Source organism: Arachis hypogaea, chromosome 3, assembly GCF_003086295.3.
Source record: "Arachis hypogaea cultivar Tifrunner chromosome 3, arahy.Tifrunner.gnm2.J5K5, whole genome shotgun sequence".
NCBI lineage: Eukaryota > Viridiplantae > Streptophyta > Magnoliopsida > Fabales > Fabaceae > Arachis > Arachis hypogaea.
In genome coordinates, this window is record NC_092038.1 from 127,184,931 (window position 1) to 127,207,892 (window position 22,962).

General features: G+C 31.9%; 2 protein-coding genes across 4 annotated transcripts; one reads left to right on the forward strand and one right to left on the reverse strand.

Annotated features, from left to right (window-relative positions):
- Positions 1–8,090: 8,090 nt before the first annotated feature.
- Positions 8,091–16,661, forward strand: LOC112791424 (helicase-like transcription factor CHR28). 3 transcript variants are annotated; one of them, XM_025834257.2, is made up of 12 exons: positions 8,091–8,666; positions 9,883–9,961; positions 10,132–10,491; positions 10,645–11,771; positions 11,872–11,943; positions 12,421–12,498; positions 12,592–13,474; positions 13,885–14,015; positions 14,152–14,373; positions 14,709–15,320; positions 15,438–15,647; positions 16,030–16,661. In XM_025834257.2, the coding sequence occupies exons 1-12, from the start codon at positions 8,541–8,543 to the stop codon at positions 16,132–16,134; spliced, it is 4,005 nt and encodes a 1,334-aa protein (XP_025690042.1). In that variant the 5' UTR covers positions 8,091–8,540; the 3' UTR covers positions 16,135–16,661. The 3 variants fall into 3 exon arrangements, with proteins under 3 accessions (XP_025690042.1, XP_025690041.1, XP_072089600.1); XM_025834256.2 differs by having other exon boundaries at positions 8,109–8,666; positions 9,880–9,961; XM_072233499.1 differs by having other exon boundaries at positions 8,113–8,789; positions 9,880–9,961.
- Positions 16,662–17,035: 374 nt separating this feature from the next.
- LOC112791425 (caffeoylshikimate esterase) lies at positions 17,036–19,267 on the reverse strand. Its single transcript, XM_025834260.3, has one exon. It carries the CDS (start codon positions 18,157–18,159, stop codon positions 17,191–17,193), a length of 969 nt encoding a protein of 322 aa, XP_025690045.1. The 5' UTR covers positions 18,160–19,267; the 3' UTR covers positions 17,036–17,190.
- Positions 19,268–22,962: the final 3,695 nt, after the last annotated feature.

Here is a 22,962-nt window from a genome sequence, read left to right on the forward strand (position 1 = left end):
TTTACATCGGTGTTAGAGCGTGAAAAAAAGTGTGACAAAATAGTATAATATTATAAGCGGAAATTGAATAAAATAATGTAACTCGAAATACAAAAGTCCAATAATGGTACATCGAGGCCAACGGCCAACTGAACTCATCATAACCAGCAGGCCTAAATCCAAGAAAGCGCCATAAGATCCAAGACTGAAGCAACTGTAACGGGCCTGCTAACTTCACCACATGCCTGTTGGCCACTCGACACATGCACCTGTACAACCATGCTAGTGTCGCCGACCCCCACCTGTTTCCACCCATCTCCTCAAGCCTCACCACGTACAGTAGTCATCTGATGTGAATGCGGTTGCCGGACTTGTCGGCAAACAACTGGTGTCCAAGAGCATCATGATATAGGCACGAGCAAAGCGCCTCACTATCTCCTCATCGGCTCATGCGGGGCACTCTCCAAAAGTCTCCTAGAACCAGGTGCAGTTAACTGCGAACTTCTGAATTTGGTTCGCAGGAGGTACCACACCAAGCAACTCCTGGTACCACACCCATGCCGACCAGCCACCCTGGATGTATACATGGAAATCTGTCAGGCAACCACTGACATAACGTCTGTCTACTGGCAACCTTAATTGGTAGGCCACGTCCTAAAGAGTGATCGTGCACTCTCTGAACGGCATGTGGAAGGTGTGCATTTTCGGACGCCACCGCTCGATGAAGGCACTGACAATGGGCTCATCTAGACGGAACCATCAATCGTTCAATCTCCCCAGAAGGTATAATCCGGCCATCTACAAGTATGGAACATACCGGTCATCGAGTCGTATGCCCTGCTGTCGCCGCATGCTCGAGATGCATCGCTAGGGCTGCACGTTACACAGACCGCATAGTTAGAACCACTTGCAAAACCACAAACAAAAAAAAACTAACAACACAAACCACTTATCTAAACCACTAACAAAAACTACATGCAAAACCAACATAGTAAACCACTAGCAAAACCACATGCTTACATCGCTAACGTAAACCACATGCAAATCCACTAACGAAGACCACATGCAAAACCACTAACATAAACTATCAACAAAATCGCATACAAAAACCACTCAGATGAACCACTAACATAAACCGCCAACAAAACCGCATGCAAAACCTCTAAACTAAACCACTTGCAATACCACTATCATAAACCACGAACATAAACCATCAACAAAACCGCATACAAAAATCACTCAGATGAACCACTAATATAAACTGCCAACAATACCGCATGCAAAACCTCAAAAATAAACCACTTGCAATACCACTAGCATAAACCACTAATATAAACCGCCTACAAAACCACTAACTCAGATAAACACAAACTCAAATTAACCACTAGCACAATATTTTCTATCTACTAACCTCGTCGTTGATGACCCCAGCTATATGAGCAATCCCATCCAAACGATATAGCCTTCCCGGATCGTCCCCCATCGGCTCAGTATTCTGCTCGAGCCTTTCTCAGACTGAATCACTCTCGTTTTCTCTGGGATTTGGTGGGGTAAGGGAATGGAAAACTCATTCGAATGACCTTGGTTCGAACTCCTTATATAGCCTAATTACTTGTAATTCGAAGCAACCTCTTTCGAATTACTACTCGTTTGCTAATTGTGAGTAATTCGAATAAAAGAGATTCGAACTCCATGGGGACTCGTGCACAAACATAATTCGAAGCCACCTAGTTCGAATTAGGCTTCTTGTAGTTCGAATCCTATTGATTCGAATTAGTAGGTCAGATTGGTTAGCTATAATTCGAAACAGCTAGTTTTGAATTATCTTCAAATAAGGTTCGAATGAAGCTAATTCGAATTGTATTAAAATGTGGTTTGGTTGATTGATGAAGCATTTTCAAAAATGGCTGATTTGTGTCAATAGTTTCTCATGTTGGCTTATTTCAGTTTTTTACCCCAAGATTTATGGGAATAAACAAATTGAATAAGAGAATAAAAATAATAATAAAAAACTAAATATCTGAATTAATATTAAAATAAAAAATAATAAAATAATAATAATCTATCATAATCTTAATCTTTTAATATAATTAATTAATAATAATATAATCAGTCTACTATATAATCTTAATCTAATCATTTAATATAATTAATTCTAATTAAATAATTAAATAAATTAAATATAAATATATCTAATCTAATCGTATAAAAAATAGTAAATTTTATATAATTAGACATATATATATATATATATTTAAAGAGATTATTATTAACATATATATGGGATAAAACGTCACTTTAAAATGAGATTATTATTATTATTAATAATATATAAATATTAAAATTGTATTAATGTATTAATGAAAATACATTATTAAATAAAAAGTTGTAAGAATTAAAATAACTAAAATTTATTAATTTTAATTAGTTAAATTAGCATAAAATAAAAAAGAGATGATTAATTAAATTAAATAAATTAAAAAAATATTACTGAGCAAAGCAAATGTCAGGATAATTACATTACTAATTTGAAAAAAATTAATTGAATCCATTCAAATTTTTAAATAGTCCCAATTTGTATTTTACAACATAATTAAAGCACAATTCATACTTTTTTATTTTGTGATTAATCAACATTTTTTTTAAATTCTTTTGGTTAAATCTTCTGTATTTTATGATTGATAAATTTTTTCTACAAAACACAAATTTGTAATGAATTATTACAATCATAAGTAATTAAGAAAATAAAAATGATAAAAAAATCAAATAAAAGATAAAAAATAGAGTAAAAATTTATTTTGAAACTAAAAATATGTCAATTGTGCTAGAAATTTTAAAAATTTGTATCTTATTATATAATTAATCTTGTTACTCACTTCAACTTCATTATCTCTTTGTATCCAAAAAAATATATAATGTCATATTTATTTCAAAAAAGATAAAACTCTTTAAATACACGGTATAATGTATAATTTAAGAACAATAAGATAAAAAATATCTAAAATTTTATAATAGTATTTGAAATTTTTGATGAAGATAATACAAAGAGTTTAAATCTACCAAATGAATTCAATAATTATTCTTTGCATATCTTATTTAAATTTGAATTTTAAAATTTAATTTGTGTCTTATTTTTTTCCTAATTTAAATTATTTTTGACAAAAAATAGAAAAAAATCTATTAGACCAAAAAATATTATATCAAATAATTATTTTAAGGAGATTTATAATTAGAAAAGAAAATAATAAAAGTATTAATAATAAAAAAAATAAGCTCATATTAAAGAATGTTAGAAAAGAAATAATAAAGTTCATATTAATAATAATAATGCCGAGAAATGATGTTGCTGTTTTAAACTTCTAGTCTCCGCCTTTGACCATCGTTTTTTTTTCTTTGTTTTTTTATCTAAATTATCAAGTCATAAAAAATAAAGAACAATTCAAAAAAATAAAAACAACAAAGTTAACGCAAAACAAAATTACACATAATGAGAAAAAAAAGAGTTAAAATTTCCAAAGTGATAAAAAAAATTATTTTTATAATTTTATTCTGTCATGTTTATATATATATATATATATATATATATATATATATATATATATATATATATATATATATATAAGATTATAAAACAATAAATTTTTAACTAAATTAAATTGTATTTATTATTATTAGAAAGGGTAAGAGAGAGAGAGCAGTAGAGAAAAGATTTGTGTGTATTCAAATTGTGTAAAATGATACAATAAAAAAGGAAATTTATAGGTGTTAAGAGAATCAAAATAATAAAGACGTAATATCCTATAATAAGAGAATCGAAATAATAAAGACGTAATGTTCTATAATAAATATTCAGATATGTTAAATAATATTAATTGATCTAATTGATCCTAATTATACTCTAACATCCCTCCTCAAACTCAAGTGACAACTTGAGTTTGAAACTTATTTGAAACAACTAAATAAAAAAATGTATAAACTGATAGAACGGGTGCAAACGGAATTGCCTGAAGAAAGCACAGACAGAACTGTCGGAAGGAAGAGCAGACGGCGGAACTGCCACAAGAAAACGCAGACGGAACTGCCACAAGAAAATGCAGACAAAACTGTCGGAAAAGAACGCAAACAGAACTGCCGCAAGGGTGGCCAACTACCGGAAAACTGTTGAAAAAATGGCAAACTGTCGGAAAACTGTTGAAAAGTGACAAAGTACGAAGAGATGACAAATTATCGGAAGATGACAAAAAACATATGATTTCTCCATGAGAATAAGTAAGTAGTGAATGAGCTAATCGGTGAGGTCAGAAAAACATCAAAGCATTGAGAAAAGAGAAGAAAAAAAAGGCACGGAAGAAAAGTATGAAAAGTATGGCGATTTCACCAAAAGAAAATCAACTTATCCTACTCAAGGAGGATATCATGGCTTTGATACCATATTAAAAAGGGAAGAGAGAGCAATAGAAAAAATATTTATGAGTATTCAAGTTGTGTAAAATGATACAATATGAAAGAGTATTTATAGGTGATAAGAGAATCAAAATAATAAATATTCAGATATGTTGAATAATACTAATTGATCTAATTGATCATAATTATACTCTAATAATTATATTAAATTAATTGATATATATATATATAAAATATTAAATTATGTGATACTTAAATATCTAATCAAATTAATTAGTTAATATAATTAAGCTATCATAATGAATTGTATTTAATGAATTAAAAAAAATAAATTAACAAATATTCTCAAAAATATGTTACGCTAAATTTATCATTAAATACAAAAATCTAATTTTTATATAATAAAATAAATTTTATATTAATAATTAATTTTAATAAATAATTTTAATATATACGTAGCATAATTAATTTAATTAACCTTTTATATAACCTTTTCTTAATCATGACTTGTCATACTCCTCATTCGGCGCTCGAATGAAATAATACAATGCAACCATAAGTCCATAATCCACGTTATCTTTCTTTCTTTTTCTTTTTCCTTTTTGATATGAAAAGATTCAAACAAAATATATTCACCCTCTATTAAAACTAGTATAAATACTATTAATCTACCATTTTTTATAACAGAAATAGTTAATAACAAAAAATAATTAAAATTTATCTTATTTAATATTTATTAGTTATTATAATAATATATTAATTAATAAATATTAAATAAAATAAATTTTTTAATTTTTTTATCTCTTTATTAATATTACTATCTCAATATTTTAACTAATAAAAGAGAAAAAAATTAAAAATAATTAAAATTTATCTTATTTAATATTTATTAGTTATTATAATAATATATTAATTAATAAATATTAAATAAAATAAATTTTTTAATTTTTTTATCTCTCTATTAATATTACCATCTCAATATTTTAACTAATAAAAGAGAAAAAAATTCAAATTTAGATTTATTAAATAATTAGCTTATTCAATTCACTCGTTTAAATACAGAAATATTTAATAACAAAAGAAAATAGTTAAAAATAATTAATAATAAATATTAATATTTTTTTTGTCTTTCTAATTTATTACTGTATTTAAATAATTGTTAAAAATTTAAATCTTAAATTATATATATATATATATATTTTATTGATTAATAATAAATTTTTAACAGTTAATTTATAACAAATAGGTTTAATACAATAAATAATTCTAAACAAAGATAGCTAGACCATAAAATATGGAATTAAAAAATGAAAAAGATTTATATATAATTATTTTTATGTAAAATTGATAATTAAAAAATGTTATGTTAAATGATGATTTAATTAGGGTTTATCAAATTCTTTTACAATTTTCAAATATGAACTTAACATTAAAATAAGTGAGGTGAATTTTTATCTTAGAAAACATGGTATCAATTTGACAAAAAAAAATGTTGGGTAGGCAAATTTATATTTAAAAAAAAAAAGAAAAAAAGGAAAAAAAAAACATTCACTGACGGGTCGCGTGAGGGATCCTGGTACCTGCGGTCAACATTTGCTAACTAACAGTGTGAACATAGAATGAAGGAATATTTTATGGCAATGGCAGATAAAAACAGTAACGTAACCAGTTTCTGACATCATTATACTTAGATCATATGCAGGGTAAAAAATTCATTTATTCATCTAAAAGTTATATATATAATTATATATTTAATTCACGAAAAAAAAAACTTAAATACTCATTCTAACTATTTGAGCAGTGGGGTAGTTTTTGTGTTTTTATAAAAAATAATATCGTTTTGAGTTAAAAATGATCAATTTATTTTGAAATAAAGATAAATAGTTTGAACCTATTTATCATTTATTTTTATTAAAAAATGTATAATTTTTGGTGAAGATGAATAGCAACCAATTGGGCATTTACACTCTTGTTATAACAACTGTGTACTGTTATATATATATATATATCTTCTTGGATTTAGTATCCAAAATACTTTAAGTACTCAATCTAACAATCTCATTTCTTTCCTTCATGTTATTATCAGGATTTTGATTATGCTTCTAGTTTCAATAAATGAGATATTTACATACAAAAATTGAATATTTACGAAGGTATTGGTTAATTAAGGTGGGAAAATATTATTTAGTTAAATTTAATATGGGATAGGCAATATTATGTAGAATTTGTTTTGATACAATATTATTAATTTAAATAAACTATACAACTATTTGAGCATACGATCATATTATCAATTTAATTTACATGTATTGACGTTCAAAAAATAATTACCTTAGTATCAACTCAAATGATAAAAATAAACTTCCACCTAAGCATACTATATTAAGCAACTTTTAAATTTATTTAGTATAATTTAAAGTAAGACATTCTCCATATTATATTATCTAACTTCCTTATATCATCATCATATTTATAGTGATTATCTGTGAAATATTAAATTTGATTGATTTTACATATTGCAGATCAATTAACTGAAAATATCCATTTTTATTATATAACTGATTTTATGTTTAACTTTGCAGTGTATAATGTTAAAATTTATTTATTTATTTATTTATTTTATTTTTTTAGAATTTGAACTAAAAACTACTTAGTTAGAAGGAAAAATATTTATTAGTTTAACTAATAAATATTTAATTTGTGTCTGGAGATGAATTACTATTAAGCAGAGAATTTGACCCCTCTAAAATAAGTACATTGATCGGTGAACAATAATATTAGAAAAAAAAAATTAAAACTTACTTTATTTAAGATTTATTGTTAAATAAAGTAAGTTTTGACTATTTTTAATTATTTTTTTGTTATTAAATATTTTTTGATGGACGAGGTATATAAGGAATTGTTTACCATTACCTCACTTAATAAATTATACCCAAAATTCCACAAATAAATGATAAAAATAAAAGATATCATTCTTAAAGTGATTATTAGTTAACTAAATCTATATCTGCAATTTTTTCGTATTTCCTTAATTTAGAAGATTCATCTCCTACTAAACAAAATCCTCAACCCCATCCCATGCTGTACAACATCTGAGTCAACACGATAGAATCCAATAAATAATCTCCAACAGATGTTCCTATATATAATATATTATATAATATATATTAATATATATATATATATATGTATATATTTTTTTTCAATCTCTATTTTAAAAGTCAATAATACTTTTAAGATTATATATCATAAATAATAATTTAAAATTAAAAATAAAATTTATGTTTTAATATTTTATTTTAATTTAATTAAAATTTTATATTATTTTTAATTATTTTATCAATATTATAATTGATAAAAAACTTTATTAATTTTTTATTAAATAATATTAATTTTATTTTATAAATCAACTCGAATATAAATTTTAATTTGACATTAATTTATTTTTTAAAAATATAAAAAGTAATATTTTAAAAATATTCTACTAAACGTATTTTTTAAATTTTAATTTAGATTTAGATATAGATATAAGAGAATTAAATTAAAAAAAATGTTAGGAGTCAATAATTTTTATATTTTATAATTATTAATTGATTATCAAAAATATTTTTAATAATATAAAATTATATTTAATAATAAAAAGTTATTTTTTTTAATAATTAAATACTAGCTAAAAAACACAAAAGTGGCTGGCGCTTCTTTTCCTTAAAGTAAACTATGAACATGAGCATTGGGCAATGATATGCGTGGCGCACGAAGGCTTAACCTGCGCACCTATCTGAATGAACCCAAACCCTATTTAAACCTAAACGCACACCGCAATCTTCACGGTCCACTACTTTCTCTCTCTTCCTTTCGCTTTCTCGCTCCTCGTCTTTCTCCAACGAAAATTTCGCACCGTCAGCCACTGAACCTTCTCAGAAACCTCCGCAAGTAAATTTCTCTCAACCTGCTTTTTCTTTACACATACTTTCTCAGTTCTCGCCGCTCAATTTCTAATTCCCCTTCCGATCCGACCAATTGCGTTTCGAAATCGGGGAATTGCGGAGTTGCGCTTCTGCTTCTTGCCAAGTGTGGTTCATTAAGGTTTGGGAAAAAACGCGTTTTAGGGTTTTCTCCCTTTTTGAGAATTTTCGGATTGGATGTGATTTGAGGGTATGGCGATGGCGGATGATGACGTGAACTTTTCGGAACTGTTCGATGGTGACGATGACGATAATATGTGCTATATCGATTTAACGACGGTGATGCAGGTTCTCAATGAGGATGACGACCCTCTGCAGGTAGGGTTTTTCTCTCTTCGAATTTGGAACCCGTTGAACCCCTCAATTTCGGTAATGCTGTGACTTGTGGTTGAGGTTACTGCATCTCCGTAGTCGAATTGTCCTTGCCAAGTGAAGTTCCCTGTAAATTTTCAGTTTAGTTTGCTTAATTCTTACTTGATTGCTTTTGGTCTTGTAATTGAATGTAGCATGTGGGTGTTTCAACATTAATTTGGCTGTGTCAATATTGATTTTCTTCACTTTTTTGCCAGGCATAATCTATCCCATCATCTGGCTTGTATTAAAAGTAGCTTTAATAACTGCACGTCTATAATGCGTGTAAAATAATTGTTTACATGACTGAATCATTCCTGTTAAAGTTGGTTGTTGATGAAATTTCATGCAGAGTAAAAGCTGTAAATCCTCGTTGATCCTGTTTAGTTATTTATTTTTACTCTTGGTAAATTATTTTCCCTAAACAACGGAGATGATAGAAGTGGAAAACTATTGTTCTATTTACAACTATATCTCTTTAACTATCGTTTGGGAATTCTTCACCAGTTTAAGAACAGTGCAAATTTATTTCTTGATTTAGCTGGTACAATCAAACAAGTCGACCCCAAGAAAGTTATTAGAATTAGATTTTGTTGAATGGTCATCGAAACTGAGAAACGTGTCATGTGATGCCCGACCTTGGAATGAGAGAACCTCTCCTCTGCCTAAATTGTATATCATAGAAAACGAAAATCAGGAACGTTGATTTTAAGTTGTTTTTGAAATTTATAGTCCATTTTCTTGCTTATCTAAAAATTCTAAGTATGTTCTACTCCCATTGGAGTCTGCAAAAATGTCAGTGATGTTTCAGTACTAGTTCGGCTAGTTCTATCTGTAAATGTGAAGGGCTTGATTTCACGATCTAACTACATAGCAAAATCCTGCTCAAGGGAGGGGGGTTGCTCTAGACTATTGCAAGGGTTGTATCACTCATATGGCTAATTGATTCTGAATGCAAAACACAGCCTTAGAATAGTGTTGTATTTCAAAATATTAAAAGCAAACCTAAGGGGTTGTTTGGATTAGGTTTAATTTTGAATCAAAATATCCAATTATTTTGTTTTAGCTCTTTGGCATTTAGTTTGTTTATTTTTTGGATAATATTCCCCTTTTCAGTGTACAGACCTGTATGCTTGATGAGTTGATCTTAACTTCATTCTGATTTTTCTGGATGTGATAGCAGAGTAGTCCTGAAGATTTTTCATTACAAAATGGTTCATCTGGTGAATCTGGCGTCCATGATTCTTTTCAGCTTCAGAATGGTATGTAAACTTCTGCAATTCTCTGCCATAATTGTTTCTTGTGCTTGTTGGTTGTAATTGGTTTTTGAGTAGCGAGAAATTGACATATTGTTTAGTTCATTCTGAATCATGTATCTGATGTTTAATTCACAATATCTTACATTAGATTGTTTCTCTTGCCTATTCTATAGTGTGTCAAATGTTAGAAGAAGAACCGCATGTTTCTAGGTTGGAGGTGGATTCAGCCACAGACTGCTCTCCTTTCTGCTCAGATGTGTCGGATTCTGGGGCCAAAGATTCAGTTCATTTTTCAGTGAATCCTGTGCTTGAGCATGAACATGAAAATCAGGGACTTCCAAGTCAGGCTTGCTCTTCCACGGAAAAGACAGGGGTTTCTAAATTTGAGACATCTAGTTTTGGTATGGAAACTAGTTTCCCTGAGGCATATTCAAACAATGTGTCAGTCTGTCAGGACTATTTGAATGAGAGTACGTGGAAGAGTGGAAATGAGAGGCAATTCAAGCATGTGGGAGAGGATGTTGAATCTGAACGTATGTAAAGTCTTCACTCATTTATCATTAGACTAGGTTATTGTTATTTTTATTGAGCTATGTTTTATTTAATTATATATATATTTTTTAGATTGTTGACTAGTTGTGATTTTGAAACTTTGGCAATGATCTGATTCTATGTGCTACTTTCAGATGCTTCTCACAGTTCTATCATTGAGAATGGTGATTTAAATTTTGAAGATTGTGTTGAGGATGCTGTTCGAGGTGCTTATGGGCAACAAGAAAGTGACTTGTGCACATCTTTTCAAATATCTGATATGGATGCTGATGATTCTATGCATGCTTCAACTTCAATTGATTCGGCTCTTTATCAAGGTTCCCATTTTCGTAGCGATTTGTGTGGTGACTATGCATATCCAAATTATCATCAGGGAGGAACATATGATAGATCATTTGCCAATGACCCTTTAAGGTTTATCCCTAATGGTATCGGTTCCAAGTCATGGACAAATAAAGAAATGATGACTAACCTGAAGGCTGAAAATATGGAGTTCTGTACAGATATGGCCCAAATCAGTGGTGGCATGCACTCAGTTAATACTGGGGGATCATCTATTCATGATAGTCAGTTTATGCTAGCAGATAGTGGCTATTCATCATATTTTTCTAGTAACAGTGCCTTTGAAGATGTGTCAGTTGCACTTTCAACTTATGCTTCACATGGAGATCAATCACTTTGTATGAAAGCTGAAGGTGACAAACTGGTTACAAGTTACCAAAATAATTTTCAGAACAATGATTCTCAGTTCAATATTGGCCAGGAGGTGAAACAGTTACCAGATCTTTTTCCTTCTGTGAAATGTAAGAGTTATGGATCTTTCCCATGTGAGGATAGTTATACAGTAATAACTTCTGACAGAGCCAATCATTATCACGATACTGTTAATGGAACTGCTAGTAAACTTCAAAGAAACATGGTCTATTTGACTGTAGACCAATGTTTGCCCCATGCCCATGCTTCCATTGCCGTTGAGCAGCAGTTTGGTTGTGTTAAGAGAGGAGGGACCGAAATGATTCAACATAACCGCATTGATTCCCATCATTCTAAACGAACTGCTGAGAATTTCCGTGTTGAGGACACTGATGTTTGTATCATTGAAGACAACAGTCATCCTGTGCCTACAAGTCAATCTGAAGCTGTTCATAATTCCCTTAGTATATTTCAATCTTCCAGATATGTTGGTTCCCAACATTACGCGGTTGGAAGCACAAGGGTAAAGGCATGTGATGAGCGAAATATATTACAAGTTGCATTGCAGGTTGGTGTGTTTATTAGGGGATTTTATCCTTCATAGCGCTTGACAGTTCATGGAATTTTTGACATCCCTTTGTACTTAACTCTTCATTGGTTCATTGTAGGATCTATCTCAACCAAAGTCAGAAATTAGTCTGCCAGTTGGATTGTTGGCGGTTCCTCTTTTGAGACATCAGGTTAGTTTTAATTTCCAATATTTTAATTTCTTTGATCTGGCATCTCATTCAAAAATATTATGTGTATTTTGGTCTCTAATTCAGCATGTTTTAAATTAACACGATCTTTCACATCATTAATTATGATATAGTGTACTGTTTCATACTTTGTTTGTCTTAACCTATGGGAGCCTTCTTTCAAAATGTGCAGCTTCAAAGGTGCTGTTGTGGCATTTTCCCCGACATCATGTATTTTTATTCAATGCCTTATTTTGAGAAACCTCTGGCTTCCCCCCTTTGGTGTTAAACACTTAAAAGTTATATTGCATAAAATAGATGGGTTCTTTTAAATTATAGTTTGATTTATCTAATTCTGATCCTGATGTGGTCCTTTGAGAAGTCATCCCAGTTTTTCCTGACATGTTCTAATAATGTGCTTCCTTTCTCTTTTTGATTGGGTCATCGGTCATTCTAACTAATTGTAGTTTTCCTGGTCAGAGAATTGCTTTATCGTGGATGGTTCAGAAGGAAACATCAAGCTTATATTGCTCAGGTGGAATACTTGCAGATGATCAGGTCAGTTCCTTGCTATTTTGATGAGTGATGATAACTGGTTGACAAATATATTATTTCCATGTCGTAGGTGATTTAAAAGCATTTCACTTGTAGGGACTTGGGAAAACAGTGTCAACTATTGCTTTAATATTGAAGGAAAGGCCTCCAAAATTTTCTGCATGCCCCAATGCCCAAAATGGTGAATTAGAAACTTTGAATCTGGATGGAGAGGATGATGGTCTTCCTCAGAGCAGTTCGTTAAAGAAGGAATCTGATTCATGCGGAGATATGTCAATTAGAGATCCAATCAAGAGCAAGAGTTTATCTTTGCAAGCAAAGGGAAGGCCATCTGCAGGAACCCTTATTGTCTGCCCCACTAGCGTCCTGCGTCAATGGGCTGAGGAGTTGCACAATAAGGTAACTAGCCAAGCAAATCTCTCTGTGCTAGTATACCATGGAAGCAATCGAACGAAAGACCCTCATGAGGTGGCCAAGTATGATGTTGTTCTAACAACTTATTCCATTGTCAGCATGGAGGTCCCTAAGCAGCCGCTAGCTGACAAAGAAGATGAAGAGAAGGGAATATTTGAAGATTCTGGGGTACCAAATAGGAAGAGGAAAAACCCTTCTAATTCTAGTAAAAGTGGCAAGAAGCGATTGGACAACGCATTGCTTGAGGCTGCTGCTCGACCTCTTGCAAAGGTATCATGGTTTAGGGTTGTCCTGGATGAGGCTCAGAGTATAAAGAATCACAGAACTCAAGTTGCAAGGGCCTGTTCGGGTCTTCGTGCTAAGCGCAGATGGTGCTTGTCAGGGACCCCAATCCAGAATGCAATTGATGATCTCTACAGTTACTTTAGATTTCTAAGATATGCCCCTTATGACATTTATACATCATTCTGTTCTATGATTAAGAATCAGGTTAGCAGAAATCCTACAAAAGGGTATAAAAAGATACAAGCCGTCCTAAAGACAATAATGCTACGTCGGACCAAAGGTAAGATTTGCATTCATGAATTCACACCAATAAATTAGTTGTCTGTACTTGTTTCGGAAAGTTGAAAGATTAAAGTTACTTTAGTAATTGTTTTTTTTCATTTAAATCGATTAAGTAGGTATTAATTTATATTTGATTGTTTCAGCTGAAAAATGGATCAACATTAATCTTTTCTCTTTATGTTAATATTTTATACCTGAGTTAAGTTTAGTAAAATTATAGAAATGTAGAGTACAATTCATTTAATTTTCCAGCATGCTTAACACATCTATTTTGTATTCTATGGCTATTACTATGATAGAAATTTAGACATGATAAAATTCTTTTGTACACTTTTTTTTTCTTGTTTTGCCAAGTGTTTGCATTGTCCATGAGCTCATGCAACTGAGCAATTTGGATAATTTTTGTAGGAACATTTCTTGATGGGGAGCCTATTATATCCTTGCCACCTAAATTTGTAGAGCTTAAAAAAGTTGAGTTTTCAATGGAGGAGCGTGATTTCTATTCGAAACTGGAGGCTGATTCTCGTGCGCAGTTTCAGGTATGGTTGTGGTTGTGCTCTTTATTCTCTCCCAAATGAAGTTTGGGGCTTTTGACGGTATATTTCTCGTGATGATACGTTTTTGTTGTAAGCCATAAGTCCAGTGATGACATATACGTCATTTATGTCATGCTAGGAATATGCTGATGCTGGAACTGTAAAACAAAATTATGTCAACATTTTGCTTATGCTTTTGCGCCTTAGACAAGCTTGTGATCACCCTTTGCTTGTTAAGCGTTACAATTCCAACACTCTATGGAGATCTTCTGTTGAGACGGCAAAAAAGCTTCCCCAGGAAAAACAAGTATCCCTTCTTAAGTGTTTGGAGGCTTCTCTGGCTCTCTGTGGAATCTGTAATGTATGTACATTCATCATCTTTTAATATAATTGTAATATTGAGTGTCTGTGCATGGTTATTTGTTTGCTTGCAAAATACATCTTAGTGATTGCTGTTTTCATGGAGAGGAGGGAGTTAGAGTTGACAAAAGTGTAAACTCAAGAGTGTAGTTCAAATGAAAGAAGTTTGAAAGGTTTTCGTTCCCTGCCTGGAAAGGTTGATTGAATGAGAAATATTATCATTCTTGTTTAGTTCTTATTATTAACCACGTTCTCTAATAACATATCATTCTCCTTTCCCATGTTTATTACTAAAGTATATATTTCCTTAGTCCTCTATTATTGGCATATGGTCAGGATCCTCCTGAAGACGCCGTTGTTTCAGTCTGCGGTCATGTCTTCTGTAGCCAGTGCATTTCGGAACATCTTACCGGTGATGACAATCAGTGTCCTGCTGCAAATTGCAAAAGTCGACTCAGCATGTCTACTGTTTTTGCGAAAGCGATGCTCAACGGTTGTATGTCTAACCAGGGTTGTGATAGTTCACCTGGTTCCTCTGGTTCTGAAGCGGATGAATCTGAGCCTTGGTCTCGGAGTCAGCCTTATGATTCTTCTAAAATTAAGGCTGCACTTGAGGTTTTAAAGTCATTGAGTAGGGTACAGTGCATTACACCCAAAGTTATATCTGCACATGGTACTCCTGCAGAAAATAGTGAATGCCCTGGGGTATCCTGTGATGTTAACAATGGGAAATGCTTGGAAGATATTCCTGAAAGTCAACATCTCTCTGGGAATAGCAGTTCTAATGGCACAGGAGAGAAAGCAATAGTATTTTCTCAGTGGACAAGGATGCTAGATTTGCTTGAAGTGTGTCTTAAGCAATCTTCGATTCAGTATAGAAGACTTGATGGAACGATGTCTGTCATTGCAAGAGATAAAGCTGTTAAAGATTTTAATACTCTACCAGAGGTTTGTAAAGTCGCTGATTGTTTGGTATTGTTATTGAACTTCTAGATTTAGCTTTCAACAATATTAGGTCTAAAATACAGTTGAGTTTTTGACTACTGCGTTTAACATGTCGTGCAGGTTTCGGTTATGATTATGTCTTTGAAGGCTGCGAGTCTTGGTCTAAACATGGTGGCAGCCTGCCATGTTCTTATGCTGGATTTATGGTGGAACCCTACTACTGAAGATCAAGCAATTGATAGAGCACATCGAATTGGGCAGACCCGTCCTGTGACTGTTTTGCGTTTAACTGTGAAAGATACCGTTGAAGATCGTATTTTGGCTTTGCAGGTAAATTTTGTGTTCTACATAGTTGATTTTTATATTGTCAAGCTGATATGAATTATAATGATTAATGAGCCAGTTAGAACTTAACTTGGTAAAATGCTGTCAAAAGTTGCAGTAACTGATCTTGAAAGGTTTCTATCCTGGTTTCTATGATGTGTGGGGTTTTATGCATAAGAATTCTAGAGGAAACACATTTTGTGTGATTTACGTGTTATCTTACATCTATTTTGGTGTGTTGTTTGTATCTATTAGCCTGTAAACGCTGTTTACTAGCTCAGGGTCTCTCTGATAGTTTCATTGCATGCAATATTTAAATTTGCGCTTTCAGAAAGTATAAACTGTAGTGGTTGCTTATGCAATAGAATCTTTGATGTATCACCTGCAGCAAAAGAAGCGAAAGATGGTTGCATCTGCATTTGGGGAGGATGGAACTGGTGGTCGTCAGAGTCGCCTGACAGTAGATGATTTAAAATACCTGTTCATGATGTGATTACATATACATACATACGGATAGAATTTTGAATTTTTGGAATGGGGATATTCCCCCCCTTTGGCCCTTGTTTTTGGGGAGGGGGCAGGTGCCGTCATAGCATTCTTTTTGGTGGCAGCAGCAACAGGACTAGGACTTTTTCTGACAATGGATTGGAAGTAGGTACTAGGCCTCTAACGATGCTTGACATGAAGATTATGCATAGTACATTTATAGTTAGACTGAGATATTTCATTCTTCGGCTTGGAGATTTTGGTGCAATCTCTCATATTTGTATAGGGTGTAGATGGCAGTAGCAAAGATAGCAACATAGAAGATTTTATGGATTGTTCTTATCATTGTAAATAATATAGATGCTTTGCGTCTTTTTTTTTTTTTCACGTTTATTTCGTTCTATACAACTATATATACATGAAGGGTTAAAGGCTTATCGTTAATTCGTTATTATGCTGTAGTTGCACGTGCTTGTGATTTAGCATTGTTCAATTGTAACGTTGATTTGATTGAATGTCAATTACAATTATTTATGGTGATTAGTATGGATAAAGGTTACAGTGCTGCATATTATCACTACATTAGAGTAAGATGGTAAACGAATGATCCATTCCCAATACGCATCCGTAGTGGTATTCCAAACTACTATACAAGCATGTATATACAAAAGATTAATTTTGGGTTTTTTATCAACAGTTAAATTAAAAGCTTAATTATCTTTGCACGTAACGACTACGCACAAAAAAATTGTTGTGTATATTACACACGTGTACTATAATTTTCCAAATAATTACCCGAAGGGAACCACTCGCCCAAAACGAAATCAGTCCCAATACTACTTATACACATACATTTGCACATGAATAAAGCATGAAAATGACATTCACAATTAGTGTTGGATAAACAATTTACAAACGGGTGATTGTTATTGAGGAATAACATTATCAAATGAACATGTATGTTTACAATTATGATGAAATAGAAAGACAATGCCAATTGTATGGAACCTTCAACAGCATTATTATCATCAGATTCGATCTAAATCTACTGTCCCCCTAGCATTCAACACCTAGCATTCAACCACTGCAATATATCATTCCTGACAATCTCCACATTTTCATCAGTCTCGCCAAAGAGCAAAGAATGCATCATGCCATCATAGATCTTGATACTCTTGTCCTCACTCTTAGCCTCCTCATAGAGTTCCCTGCTTACAGCAGGGTCAGTTACAACATCAGCACTCCCATGCAACACAACAAAAGGAAGCTCAACATCACCAAGCCTCTTCCCCACAAAATCAGTAACCCTCAGAAGCTCAACCACTGTCCCCAACCTCGGTTTCCCTCTGTACCTCAAAGGGTTCATATCCGCAATCACCTTCTTGTGATCCACCTTCACAGACTTGTACAATAGATCAGGAGCAGGAACAATGGCCCATGTGGGGAAGAATCTCGCGAGAAAAGTGAGGATCTGAGGAATTGGCCATTTGGGTCTCACCTTATCAGAAATTCTGCACATGGGTGCCACCAAGATCGCACCTTTGAACCCTTTCGGGTCCGCAAAATGGATCAAAAGGCAAATAGCACCACCCATGGACTCCCCATAGAGAAAGCAAGGTAAATTTCTAAACTTTGGATCTTGTTTGATGGAATTGAAGAATGAGAGACAATCCTGAACAACAAGGTCGACGTTGGGAACGAAAGCTTTGAGTCCCTGGGAGCGGCCATGGCCCTGAAGGTCGATTGCGAAGGAAGCGAAACCGTTCTGAGCGAGGAAGATAGGGGTGGCTTGGAAGGTCCAGGAGATATCGTTGCCATAGCCGTGGACCATGAAGACGAGGGCGCGTGGGTGGGAGGGAGTGTGGGGAAGCCAAGAACGTGTGAAGAGTGTGAGTCCCCTTGGCGTAGTGAAGTGTGAGGCGGCGGCTGAGATTCCTTGTTGGGCGTAGTAGTCTTGCTCTTGAGTGTAGCCCCAATAGTGAGGGTATGTGGGTTTCAGAAGGGATGTTTGCTCGTCTTCCATTGGGGGCATGGAATCGAATGGGTGGCGGAGACAACACGACACCACACTACTCTTGCTCGATCCCAACTGCAACCTTTGAGCTTTGACTATTCACCTCACTTACCTTTCTAACCAAGGAGTTTGTATTTTCTAAGAGTACATGTGTTGGATTTCAAAAATAGGGTAAAGTATATCTTTTATATATGAAGTTAGGCAAAAGTTTTAAAAGTATTTTTAAATTTTATTTTGTTTTAATTTTATCTCAAAAGTTTTTGATTTGTATTAAATATATTCTCGATGACTAAATTTTTAAAAAATTTAAAATTAATCTAACAATAATGCATAAAAATTATGCTTGATTTGCTTGTGTTGATGGTTGTTCTTATAAAATGGTTGCTGAATAGTATTAAATTTTTTTAAAATAAAATAAAATTTAGGAGTGTTTTTAAAATTTTTATCAAACTTTAGGGACAAAAAAATATACGTTACCCTAAAAATATTATTTATAAGACAATATTGAATCTTATATCATAGAAAGAACTACTAAAAATTTAAATAAAATAAAAATATTAAAGAAAAAATAATATATTATTTTTAGAAAAATTATTAAATTAACTAACATCAAAGTGAATTTTAACCAAATAAACTGCATCATGAATACAAGATTTTTATTCATTATAATATGCTTATAATATGATTAATAGATAAATTTTTAAAAGAAAAAAGAGCATGTATAAATAGATTTTTTTATCTCTAATGTATCGAATTTTTTAATATTTAATTTAATTAAATTTTATTTTTAACTTTGAAATAAATTTTAATTTTATTTTTCAATAATATCAAATTTTTTTATCATATATAATTACTTAATTATTTTTTAATTATATTACTTTTATTATAAGTAAATTTATTTTTTTAATTTACTTTTACAGACTTTATGAAATGCTTGTAAAATAGTTAGTAAATAAAGAGCATAGTATATATACAATAAAATATAAATTATATTTTTTTAATATACCAATTTTTTTAATATTTAATTTAAAATAATTTTATCCTTCACATGATGTTGTATATTTAATTTCTAATAAGGTATGAAGTTCTTCAGTAAAATTGGTTTTGCTGTTGAAGAGCAGCTAATGACAGGGGAAAATGTATTGAAGTTGATGGAATCATCCCTAGCTAGAAGGGCAATGCAAATTATGATGCTACAAAGTTTATTGAGCTTGCTTCTTCTAATTGATGTTACACCCCCTACAAAAGCAGAAAGAGGTTTTTATTTTTTGCTTTTTAGCTTTCAATTTTGACCTTCAATTGTAATATGCTGTTCTTTTTCTCCTCTTGGAAACACTTTGCAATTCAAGGATGGATCTTATTTCTTTGCATATTATATTCTTAAAATATCGTTGGATATATATGTTTCTCTTAACTTTTAAATGCTAAAATTCTGAGTTATTTGGTAAATATATGCTTTATTTTCAGCTTTACCAGTTTTAAGCTGCCATTCTCCTCTAGTGTCTCTCTCAATGTGGACTAAAAATGTTTAATTAGCTATCCTTAAATGTGGATTAATTATATCTTGGAAAAGAATTTGATATGTAGTAATGTCTTACTAATAATTGCATTGTTATTTTAGAATTATCTTACATTTACTTTAGGAATACTAATTTATCATTCTATAGTTTTATGTTTCTAGGAATTTCGAGAAAAAAAAAATGAAGAAAAAGCTGAAAGAGATCAGAGATGATGTGGCTGCAGCTTTCACAGACCAAGGAGTGCCATTTTTGTTGTGTCTAAGATGAATATTTGATTTTTGAAGATCAATGTTCAGATATGTTCTCTTCTTATTTTTAAACATGTAATTCCAAAGTCATGAGTCCATGACTGTGTTTGACTATGCTTTTATATTTCCAATAATCGAATTTATCATTATATGAAACAATAGAATAAATTAGGAAAGTTTTCTGCTTTTCATTTTGTAGGATATGAAATCTGATAGGTTCAGGGATTTGCAGAATAGGTAAGAATTCTTGTCAAATATAAATCTATTAGAACCGGAGAGGAAGAACTCCCTTTACACTTTTTTTTTTATCAAAGATAGAAAGATTCGAACACGCAACCTCTTAACGAGGCAACTCCCTCCACACTTGGTAGTTTGGTAGTTCCAACCATGTATATCAATTATCTTTATAGTTCTGATTTGGCAATTTACCCAACTACCCTTCTAAAAATGGTTACCCATGATATGCTCCATTTGCATTAACCGCTGATAGTTCTCAACTACCTTTTGCTAAGCCTCTATCCATTGCCAAAAATTTGAATGGCATGTAACAGTTATTCATCTGGCAAATTGAAACCGTTAGCATAAATCATACCCTTTAAATCCAAGTCTCTTCTTGTTATGTGAGGTGCTTTATTGTTACCTATTTGGCCATTACCCATTGAAATGTCATGAAGTATGATATACAACTCTGATTAAAACCTACTTCTTAATAACTTGATTTAAATTTGATTAGTATAATAAATCAACTTTGAAATGGTATACCTAGATAGTGGTTTAAGTTACCTTTCTTTGACCATAGTGTTGGGAATAAGACACAATTCCCCCTTGAGAAAACACCTTTGACAGAGAAATAAAATAGACACAATCACAACACAAGAATTTAACGTGGAAACTCCAATTACCGGAGAAAAAACCACGGCCGTTGTCAAATGACAACCAGAGAATATCACTATGTGAAAATTGTTACAACACATAGACTTCTTTCTCTCACCGGCACCCCAGTACACCCACACTCTTTCAAAGCAAATATCTAACTACACCTCACAACACTCTCTAATCAAAGAGTACAGAGGAAAAGAAAAATCAGATACAAGCTTAAAGTGTTTCTGACTGGTGCAAAAACAAATGAAGAACTTAGCCTCATATTTATAGCCTAGGCCACCCACTCCATTTGCTATCCTAAGCAATGTAGGACTAATTCAACCAAATCCTAACACATAGTCAATACTTTATATTTATTTTATTGTCTTAATTACCAAGCTCCTTATCTTCCTTTGTGCAATCCTATAAGTACACTTGGCAGGAAAGTTGGGTGTTGAAGATAGTTAATGCAGGTTAAAAGCTATTAAAGAAGATAGAAAGAAAAAGAAATCATGAGCAAGGGTCAAAGCAAGAAAGAGTTATACAATTTTAAAAATAGAAAAGGGTATAGAATTGCGTATTCTGTCATGCAATAGTTTAACTAATTAGGCTTATCCATTAAGTATGATTAAAGATGCATCCATGGCAGTCAAAAAAGAATGCAATGGAGTTTTTTAATTTGTGAGTCTAGACAGGTATAAAGACGGATTAAATGTTGGGTTTCGAATTGATTATGTTTCTTTGCCAGGAACAACAATGTGAATAACTTAGATATATGGGGTTTAATTAATTGTAGCAGATAAATATAGTACTCTTATTAGTGGACCTGGGAATTGATAAGAGGAAGTCACAAATGTTGTGCTCCCATTTGCCATTCTTATTCTTCTGTGCAATCAAGATATACTTGGGAGAAGTATTAATTAACTAGAAAAAAGATTGATGGGTGTGTTAAAAGTGTTTTAATTCCCACTATGTATTGGCCAATAATCGTGTTCCTCACACACAGTAACTCCCACATATATTGTATGTTTCAGATTGGTGTGACAACCACTCAAAAAGAGACAAGCTAACAATTATTGTTTTTTCAAATGTGGGATCTTAATAGTTCTTCAATTCTAGCTTGTGATGACAAAGCTAAGCAGCTCCTCATTTTATATAATTTTTCCATATTGCACCCACTATGTTATATTGTCTTTTTTTTTTTCCATAGGATGACTCATACCTAGATTTTGGGAAATCATTCCTAACTAATAAATAACCTTTTTCTTAGGGTTCAGGAACCTTGCATTAATTTGAAACAATTTGAGTACATTCATTAATTAGTTACCAAACTCTATAACAGTTGGGCACTCATCTAGCCATATAGAATTAGGGTGGTTATTATAAATCATCTCGTGGCAAGTAAGAAAGTCCGTCTCGACCCGCCAGAAGCCCATCCCGTCCCGTCTAGTGAGGCGGTCACAGAATCTTAACCCGCCTCGTCTAACGGCGGATTGGCGGGGCGAGGGACTAAGTCCGCCAAATAATCTCTTTTTTTTTTACTTATAACTATTAAATAATATATATATAAAGACATAAAAAAATCTCTCATATTTTTTATTTTTAACTATTATAATTTCTAAAAGTATAAACAAATTATAATTTTTATATTCACAAACATTAAAGTGTTCGTAATTATAAATATCTAATAAATATAATTATAAACCAAGTTTTCATCCAAAACATAATTATAAATATTGTTCCCAAAACAAAATAAACATAATCCAAAACATAATTATAAATATTGTCTCTAAAACAAAATAAATATAATTCAAAATACTCAATTTTTATCCTCATTTTCTTATAAGTTGGGTTGGAGAAAGTTGGGTTTTGGTAAAAAAAAAATTGTAAAAATACCCCTTGCTAAAAAAATTATAAACCCGTCCTGCTCCGCCAAAGCTCTCGGTTTAAGTGGTACGGATTAGACGGACTTTTACTATTTGACCGTCTCAATTTTTTAACCCAATCCACCTTTTTTGGCAGGTTACGCAAGCCGCCCGACGGGTTTAGTTTACTACTCCTAATTATAAACAAGTTTTGCTAACTTATGAGCTACATAATATGCGCTTTAATTTCTCTGTGAATTGGCAAGAGTGAACTCTACAATCATGAATGACACTATAAAATAAGTTTAATTTGTACTACTATTCTCT